The 9,838-nt window shown below is 44.7% G+C and overlaps 1 protein-coding gene across 1 annotated transcript in view; it reads left to right on the top strand.

Moving 5' to 3' along the window:
- Positions 1-7,595, top strand: part of LOC122255616 (uncharacterized) — a 100,995-nt gene extending 93,400 nt beyond the window's left edge. Inside the window, exons 3-4 of the mRNA XM_086554331.1 lie at positions 4,596-4,726; positions 6,578-7,595. Of these exons, the coding sequence (XP_086410457.1) occupies positions 4,596-4,726; positions 6,578-6,913 (467 nt within the window). The 3' untranslated portion in view covers positions 6,914-7,595. The remainder of the gene's footprint in view (positions 1-4,595; positions 4,727-6,577) is intronic.
- Positions 7,596-9,838: the final 2,243 nt, after the last annotated feature.

Raw genomic sequence — 9,838 nt, 5'->3', positions numbered from 1 at the left:
GAAGGCATTCCTCCTCTCTCAGCGCCTGTCACTTTCAGCGCAGCTATAATTCTAACCGCAGACTCGACCTTTTAGTCCGGGAGAAAAGTCTAGAAACAATTTCCCGCCAATTTCCATGGAGAACACATTTCCGCGGATGCGCTTACACTATCTGCATAATTCTGCTTTTAATTATTTTTGCTACGGCCGCTCGCTTGTTATTTAGAGACAGAATGATTACGCGCACGTTTATGTATGTATATAATTTTATGCGTGTGTGTGTGTGTTTGTATATACAGCAATATCGTGTGTTTTCTTCTCGTAAAAGATGAATTTGTGTGAATGCAAAAGGCGTTCGTGTAACTGTGACATCGTGATACCGTTCTTGTAACAATATAAACAAAAGTATTAGCCAGAATAGATTAAAATAAAACAAATACACTTTGACTGTAATAATGATCATGATTTTTTGCTGTTTTTATTTATGTGTATCCTTGGTTCCGCTGTGTTTGTGTTTATCTGTGTTGTTGTTTACGAAAACAGAAGAGGTGGATATGGGTTGAGATATGTGCTTTAGTTTATAGCATTTAAATCAATCAAAAATATGTATATTGATTGATAATCTAACCTAACCTAATCTAACCTAACCAACCTAACTTATCTAACCTAGCCAAGCCTAACCTAAATTAATCTAACCTAACCTAACTGGGCTGGGTTAGGTTATGTTAAGTTAGGTTGGGATGGATTGGATTGGGTTGGGTTAGGTTGGGTTAGGTTAGGTTGGGTTAGGTTAGGTTAGGTTAGGTTGGGTTAGGTTAGGTTAGATTAGATTAGGTTAGGTTGGGTTAGGTTAGGTTAGGTTGGGTTAGGTTAGGTTGGGTTAGGTTAGGTTGGGTTAGGTTAGGTTAGATTAGGTTAGGTTGGGTTAGGTTAGATTCGGTTAGGTTAGGTTAGGTTGGGTTACGTTAGGTTAGGTTAGATTAGGTTAGGTAGGTTAGGTTAGGTTAGATTAGGTTGGATTGGGTTAGGTTAGGTTGGGTTAGGTTAGGTTAGGTTAGGTTAGGTTAGGTTAGGTTAGGTTAGGTTAGGTTAGATTAGGTTGGATTGGGTTAGATTAGGTTGGATTGGGTTAGGTTAGATTAGGTTAGGTTGGGTTAGGTTAGGTTAGGTTGGGTTAGGTTAGGTTGGGTTAGGTTAGGTTAGATTAGGTTAGGTTGGGTTAGGTTAGATTAGGTTAGGTTAGGTTGGGTTAGGTTAGGTTGGGTTAGGTTAGATTAGGTTAGGTTGGGTTAGGTTAGATTAGATTAGGTTGGGTTGGGTTAGATTAGGTTGGATTGGGTTAGGTTAGATTAGGTTAGGTTGGGTTAGGTTAGGTTAGGTTGGGTTAGGTTGGGTTAGGTTAGGTTGGGTTAGGTTAGGTTAGGTTGGGTTAGGTTGGGTTAGGTTAGGTTGGGTTAGGTTAGGTTGGGTTAGGTTAGGTTAGGTTAGGTTAGGTTAGGTTAGGTTAGGTTAGGTTGGGTTAGGTTAGGTTAGGTTGGGTTAGGTTGGGTTAGGTTAGGTTGGGTTAGGTTGGGTTAGGTTAGGTTAGGTTAGGTTGGGTTAGGTTAGGTTAGGTTGGGTTACGTTAGGTTAGGTTAGATTAGGTTAGGTAGGTTAGGTTAGGTTACGTTAGGTTAGGTTAGATTAGGTTAGGTTAGATTAGGTTAGGTAGGTTAGGTTAGGTTAGATTAGGTTAGGTAGGTTAGATTAGGTTAGATTAGGCTAGGTAGGTTAGGTTAGGTTGGGTTAGGTTAGATTAGATTAGGTTAGGTTAGGTTAGGTTGGGTTACGTTAGGTTAGGTTGGGTTAGGTTAGATTAGGTTAGATTAGATTAGGTTAGGTAGGTTAGGTTAGGTTGGGTTAGGTTAGGTTAAGTTAGGTTGGGTTACGTTAGGTTAGGTTAGGTTAGGTTGGGTTACGTTAGGTTAGGTAGGTTAGGTTAGGTTAGGTTGGGTTAGGTTAGGTTAGGTTAGGTTAGGTTGGGTTACGTTAGGTTAGGTAGGTTAGGTTAGGTTAGGTTGGGTTAGGTTAGGTTAGGTTAGGTTAGGTTAGGTTAGGTAGGTTAGGTTAGGTTGGGTTGGGTTGGATTAGGTTAGGTTGGGTTAGGTTAAGTTAGGTTGGATTGGGTTGGGTTAGGTTAGGTTAAGTTAGGTTGGGTTAGGTTAAGTTAGGTTGGGTTAGGTTAAGTTAGGTTGGGTTGGTTTGGATTGGGTTGGGTTAGGTTCGGTTAGGTTAGGTTGGGTTAGGTTAGGTTGGGTTAGGTTAGGTTAGGTTAGATGAGGTTAGGTTGGGTTGGGTTATGTTAGGTTAGGTTAGGCTAGGTTAAGTTAGGTTGGTTGGATTGGGTTTGGTTAGGTTAGGTTGGGTTAGGTTAGATTAGGTTACCCAACCTAACCTAACCAAACCTAACCTAATCCAACCCAACCAAACCTAATCAAACCCAACCCAACCCAACCCAACCTAACCCAACCTAATCTAACCTAACCTAACCCAACCTAACCTAGTCTAACCTAACCTAACCCAACACAACCCAACCCAACCTAACCTAACCTAACCTAACCTAACCCAACCTAACCTAACCTAACCTAACCTAACCTAACCTAACCTAACCTAACCCAACCCAACCTAACCTAACCCAACCCAACCTAACCTAACCTAACCTAACCTAACCCAACCTAACCTAACCTAACCTAACCTAACCTAACCTAACCTAACCCAACCCAACCTAACCTAACCCAACCCAACCCAACCCAACCCAACCTAACCTAACCTAACCCAACCCAACCCAACCCAACCTAACCTAACCTAACCTAACCCAACCCAACCTAACCTAACCCAACCCAACCCAACCCAACCTAACCTAACCTAACCTAACCAACCCAACCCAACCTAACCTAACCTAACCTAACCTAACCTAACCTAACCCAACCCAATCCAACCCAACCCAACCTAACCTAACCTAGCCTAACCTAACCTAACATAACCCAACCTAACCTAACCTAACCTAACCTAACCTAACCCAACCTAACCTAACCTAACCTAACTTAACCCAACCCAACCCAACCCAACCCAACCCAACCCAACCTAACCTAACCTAACCTAACCTAACCTAACCAAACCTAACCTAACCTAACCTAACCCAACCCAACCGAACACAACCCAACCCAACCTAACCTAACCTAACCTAACCTAACCTAACCCAACCGAACCGAACACAACCCAACCCAACCTAACCTAACCTGGGTTAGGTTCGGTTAGGTTAGGTTAGGTTAGGTTAGGTTGGGTTATGTTAGGTTAGGTTAGGCTAGGTTAAGTTAGGTTGGTTGGATTGGGTTTGGTTAGGTTAGGCTGGGTTAGGTTAGATTAGGTTACCCAACCCAACCCAACCTAACCCAACCTAACCTAACCTAACCTAACCTAACCTAACCTAATCCAACCCAACCAAACCTAATCCAACCCAACCAAACCTAATCCAACCCAACCTAACCTAACCTAACCCAACCCAACCTAACATAACATAACCAAACCAAACCAAACCAAACCCAACCCAACCCAACCTAACCCAACCTAATCTAACCTAACCTAACCTAACCTAACCCAACCTAACCTAGCCTAACCTAACCTAACCTAACCTAACCTAACCTAACCTAATCCAACCCAACACAACCCAACCTAACCTAACCTAACCTAACCTAACCTAATCCAACCTAACCTAACCTAACCCAACCCAACCTGACCTAACCTAACCTAACCTCATCTAACCTAACCTAACCTAACCTAACCTAACCTAACCTCATCTAACCTAACCTAACCTAACCTAACCTAACCTCATCTAACCTAACCTAACCTAACCTAACCTAACCTAACCTCATTTAACCTAACATAACCAAACCAAACCCAACCCAACCCAACCCAACCTAACCCAACCTAACCTAACCTAACCTAACCTAACCTAACCTAACCCAACCCAACCCAACCCAACCCAACCTAACCTAACCTAACCTAACCTAACCTAACCTAACCCAACCTAACCTAACCTAACCTAACCTAACCTAATCCAACCCAACCTAACCTAACCCAACCTAACCTAACCTAACCTAACCTAACCTAATCCAACCCAACACAACCCAACCTAACCCAACCTAACCTAACCTAACCTAACCTAACCTAACCTAATCCAACCCAACACAACCCAACCCAACCCAACCTAACCCAACCTAACCTAACCTAACCTAACCTAACCTAACCTAATCCAACCCAACACAACCCAACACAACCCAACCTAACCTAACCTAACCTAACCTAACTTAACCCAACCCAACCCAACCCAACCCAACCCAACCTAACCTAACCTAACCTAACCTAACCTAACCTAACCTAACCTAACCTAACCTAACCCAACCCAACCGAACACAACCCAACCCAACCCAACCCAACCCAACCCAGCAAAACCTAACCTAACGCAACCCAACCTAACCCAACTAAAACAAACCAAACCCAACCGAACCCAGCAAAACCTAACCCAACGCAACCCACCCTAAGCCAACCTCACCTAACTTGAACCCTTCCGCCCACAGCCCTGATAGTACGCCTTCTGACGGGGCGGTTTATCGGCGAGTACGACCCGACAATGGAGGCGGTCTACAGCTACCAGTTCCCACTCGAGGGCTACGACCTCCCCCTCCAGGTCATGGACACAGCGGGGCATGTGAGTGTCAAGTCGGGGAGGTGGATGGAGGGCGAGGTGGATGGAGTGTGAGTAAGATGGAGGGTGAGGTGGATGGAGGGCGAGGTGGATGGAGGGCGAGGTGGATGGAGTGTGAGTAAGATGGAGGGTGAGGTGGATGGAGGGCGAGGTGGATGGAGTGTGAGTAAGATGGAGGGTGAGGTGGATGGAGGGCGAGGTGGATGGAGTGTGAGTAAGATGGAGGGTGAGGTGGATGGAGTGTGAGTAAGATGGAGGGTGAGGTGGATGGAGTGTGAGTAAGATGGAGGGTGAGGTGGATGGAGGGCGAGGTGGATGGAGTGTGAGTAAGATGGAGGGTGAGGTGGATGGAGGGCGAGGTGGATGGAGTGTGAGTAAGATGGAGGGTGAGGTGGATGGAGTGTGAGTAAGATGGAGGGTGAGGTGGATGGAGGGCGAGGTGGATGGAGTGTGAGTAAGATGGAGGGTGAAGTGGATGGAGGGCGAGGTGGATGGAGTGTGAGTAAGATGGAGGGTGAGGTGGATGGAGGGTGAGGTGGATGGTGGGCGAGGTGGATATATAGATTGATTGAGGGAGAGGATGGATAGATAGATTGATTGCTACAATATATGCTATATATAGGTAGATAGATCAAGAGAGAGAGAGAGAGAGAGAGACATACAGAGGAGAAAGAGAGATAGGGAGGAGGGAGAGAGAGAAAGAGAGAGAGAGAGAGAGAGGCGAGGTGGATGGAATGTGAGTAGGATGGAGGGTGAGGTGGATGGAGGGCGAGGTGGATGGAGGGCGAGGTAGATGGAGGGCGAAGTGGATGGACGGTAAGGTGGAATGAGGATGAAATTTGTGATGTTTTGGGTGGATAGTGTAGAAAGTGGATGAGGACGAAATGGAAGGGGTGGATGAGGAATGAGGTGAAGGATGTAGGTGAGTGATGAGGTGGATGAAATGGTAGAAATGGAAGTTAATGTCGAATGGGTTGGATGAAGTGGATGTGATGTATGAAGTGGAAGATGTAGAGGAGGGAGAAGGTGGAAGCGGAGGAGGAGGAGGTGGGGGAGGAGGAGGAGGAGGAGGAGGTGGGGGAGGAGGAGGAGGAGGAGGTGGGGGAGGAGGAGGAGGAGGAGGATATAGAAGAGAGGAGAAGGAGGAGATGGATGAGGAGAAAGAGAAGGAGGAGGAGGAGGAGGACTAGGAGAAGATGGAAGAGGAGGAGGAGATGGAAGAGAAGGAGGGGAAGAAGGATGAAGAGAAGTAGGAGTTGGAAGAGAAGGAAGAGGAGGAGGAAAAAGGAAAGGAAACAGTGGGAGGAAAGGAGGAGGAGAAGGAGGAACAGCAGCATCAGTAGAAGCAGCAGCAGCTGTTGCAACAACAGTTGTTGATAATATCCTTTTTTCAACATTCTGTTAAAAAATATATAATTGTCATCACAGTTTTCACGTTTATCTTCTCCTTTAACCTTTATCAAGGATTTACAGAGCCACTTTGCATCATTTTATAAAAGTAGGTTTAAAAATAATTATAAGAACAAAGAAGTCAGATGAAAAAGTTAATATCACAAGGGTGGCATTAGATAGATATGTAAATTACGTTCATTTACATTTTTATAAGCTTCTCTTCCTAGTTTTCTGGAAGAAGTTAACTGATTCTTATTCCGGTCGTAACAGCAAAGACTAATCTAGCAATTGAGAAAAGATACTTTGCTTCGATAGGTGCTCAGACTTCGATTGATTTGATGGTCCTCCTGGAGAAGACCTAGGAAAGGGGCATTTAGCTAATACATATTGCTCTAAGAAATGATAAATAAATAAAAAAATAAAAAGTTAATGAACTCTAAACGGAAGGCGCCTCCCTTGCAGGTGGACGTGGTGGAGGCGGGGCGTGAGGCGCAGGTGTCTTGGGGCGACGGCTTCATGCTCGTCTTCTCGCTCACGTCTCACTCGTCCTTCGCCGCCCTCAGCCGTCTCCGTCGGGTCATCCTCGAGCTGACCCCGGGGGCGCCTCGGCCGATGGTCCTCGTGGGCAACAAGGCTGACCTGAGCCACGCCCGAGAGGTCAACCCGGACGAGATCCGTGACCTGGTCGACTGTTGGGGCTGTGACTACTTCGAGGTGGCGGCGCCCGAGCCGTGGGACGTCGTGGTGCGGCCCTTCACGGCCCTCTATCAGGCCGTCCTCGAGAGTCGCGGGAGCTAAGGGCGCGTCCGGTCTTCCTTTCGCAAGGGCGCCGCGGAACCGACATACCGCCAGAGGAACCAGCGCGCGGTTCGCCGAAAGTGCAGAGCAGACTCCTTCCTGAACCCAAAAACTATTACTTCGAGAGTGAACTGTGAGAGAGTCCTCGGACCGTGGATGGGAACCGCTGGCAAGGGCGGCGCCTGAACTTGGTGATGGTGAAGCTGTATGGTGTTGCATGGTGTCCGTGTCCCGAACATTTCAAATTATATATGGAACAACGACTTTGTTTTCTTCCATGCGACAGATCTAGTGATGTAGATCTAACCAAGAATTCTTTATCTATCTATTTAACTATCTCTCTATCTTACTATCTATCTCATCATTCTTCTCTCTGCCTTTTTTTTCTCTCTATCTATATATTTATCATCATCTTATTTATCTTAATTTCTTTCTTTCACTCCTTCTTCTCTTTGCAATAGCACATATATCTCAAATTCCATTGATTTTCAATATGTCATCTACTTTTTTTTCAATCTGAAATAATTATTTGAAGAAAAACGCGAGATATTTTTTTTCTCTTTCAGGGCCAGCTGAATCGACACAGCAACAAAGAGTGCATTTCCCTTGTTGAGTCTTGTGTTGCAAAGCTTTGTTGTGAGCAATGTTGAGAATAATGAAATATAAGCTGATTTATTTCGTGTACATACTTTTTATTTCATGTTCCTCTTTTTTGATCTAACAAGAAAAAAAAATCGTCTTTTTTCGGTAATAAAGAAATTAGTAAATCCTACTTTTACGGTAACAGAATGGACATCATTGTTAAAGGCTTTGTGCAATTGCATTGAGTTTAGATCTATGATTTTTGAAAAAAAATTGTCTTGCCTCTTATTCAAATGATAAGTGTGTGTGAACAGATAGATAGATTGATTGCTACAATATATGCTATATATAGGTAGATAGATCAAGAGAGAGAGACATACAGAGGAGAAAGAGAGATAGGGAGGGAGGGAGAGAGAGAAAGAGAGAGAGAGAGAGAGAGAATGAGAGAGGTAAACAGAGAGAGAGAGGAATGAAAAGAGAGAGAGAGGAATGAAAAGAGAGAGAGAGAGAGGCAAACAGAGAGAGAGAGGAATGAAAAGAGAGAGAGAGAGGCAAACAGAGAGAGAGAAGAATGAAAAGAGAGAGAGAGAGGCAAACAGAGAGAGAGAGGAATGAAAAGAGAGAGAGAGAGGCAAACAGAGAGAGAGAGAGAGGAATGAAAAGAGAGAGAGAGAGGCAAACAGAGAGAGAGAGGAATGAAAAGAGAGAGAGAGAGGCAAACAGAGAGAGAGAGAGGAATGAAAAGAGAGAGAGAGGCAAACAGAGAGAGAGAGAGGAATGAAAAGAAAAGAGAGAGAGAGACAAACAGAGAGAAGAGGAATGAAAAGAGAGAGAGAGACACAAACAGAGAGAGAGAGGAATGAAAAGAGAGAGAGAGAGGCAAACAGAGAGAGAGAGGAATGAAAAGAGAGAGAGAGAGGCAAACAGAGAGAGAGAGAGAAAAAAAAAGAGAGAGAGAGAGGCAAACAGAGAGAGAGAGAGGAATGAAAAGAGAGAGAGAGAGGCAAACAGAGAGAGAGAGGAATGAAAAGAGAGAGAGAGAGAAAAAGAGAGAGAGAGAAAAAAAAAGAGAGAGAGAGGCAAACAGAGAGAGAGAGAGGAATGAAAAGAGAGAGAGAGAGGCAAACAGAGAGAGAGAGAGGAATGAAAAGAGAGAGAGAGAGGCAAACAGAGAGAGAGAGGAATGAAAAGAGAGAGAGAGAGGCAAACAGAGAGAGAGAGGAATGAAAAGAGAGAGAGAGAGGCAAACAGAGAGAGAGAGGGATGAAAAGAGAGAGAGAGAGGCAAACAGAGAGAGAGAGAGGAATGAAAAGAGAGAGAGAGAGGCAAACAGAGAGAGAGAGGAATGAAAAGAGAGAGAGAGAGGCAAACAGAGAGAGAGAGGAATGAAAAGAGAGAGAGAGAGGCAAACAGAGAGAGAGAGGAATGAAAAGAGAGAGAGAGAGGCAAACAGAGAGAGAGAGAGGAATGAAAAGAGAGAGAGAGAGGAATGAAAAGAGAGAGAGAGAGGCAAACAGAAAGAGAGAGGAATGGAAAGAGAGAGAGAGAGGAATAAAGAGAGAGAGAGAGGAATGAAAAGAGAGAGAGAGAGGCAAACAGAGAGAGAGAGAGGAATGAAAAGAGAGAGAGAGAGGCAAACAGAGAGAGAGAGAGAGGAATGAAAAGAGAGAGAGAGAGAGAGAGGAATGAAAAGAGAGAGAGAGAGAGAGAGGAATGAAAAGAGAGAGAGAGAGGCAAACAGAGAGAGAGGAATGAAAAGAGAGAGAGAAGCAAACAGAGAGAGAGAGGAATGAAAAGAGAGAGAGAGGCAAACAGAGAGAGAGAGGAATGAAAAGAGAGAGAGAGAGGCAAACAGAGAGAGAGAGAGGAATGAAAAGAGAGAGAGAGAGGAATGAAAAGAGAGAGAGAGAGGCAAACAGAGAGAGAGAGGAATGAAAAGAGAGAGAGAGAGGCAAACAGAGAGAGAGAGGAATGAAAAGAGAGAGAGAGAGGCAAACAGAGAGAGAGAGAGGAATGAAAAGAGAGAGAGAGAGGCAAACAGAGAGAGAGAGAGGAATGAAAAGAGAGAGAGAGAGGCAAACAGAGAGAGAGAGGAATGAAAAGAGAGAGAGAGAGGCAAACAGAGAGAGAGAGGAATGAAAAGAGAGAGAGAGAGGCAAACAGAGAGAGAGAGAGGAATGAAAAGAGAGAGAGAGAGGCAAACAGAGAGAGAGAGAGGAATGAAAAGAGAGAGAGAGAGGCAAACAGAGAGAGAGAGAGGAATGAAAAGAGAGAGAGAGAGGCAAACAGAGAGAGAGAGGAATGAAAAGAGAGAGAGAGAGGCAAACAGAGAGAGAGAGGAAT

This window comes from Penaeus japonicus, unplaced genomic scaffold, assembly GCF_977035675.1.
Source record: "Penaeus japonicus unplaced genomic scaffold, GWHDUDI00000001_assembly GWHDUDI00000029, whole genome shotgun sequence".
NCBI classification, from domain to species: domain Eukaryota; kingdom Metazoa; phylum Arthropoda; class Malacostraca; order Decapoda; family Penaeidae; genus Penaeus; species Penaeus japonicus.
Note: the sequence above shows the minus strand (reverse complement) of the source record. Positions and strands in the feature narration are given on the sequence as shown.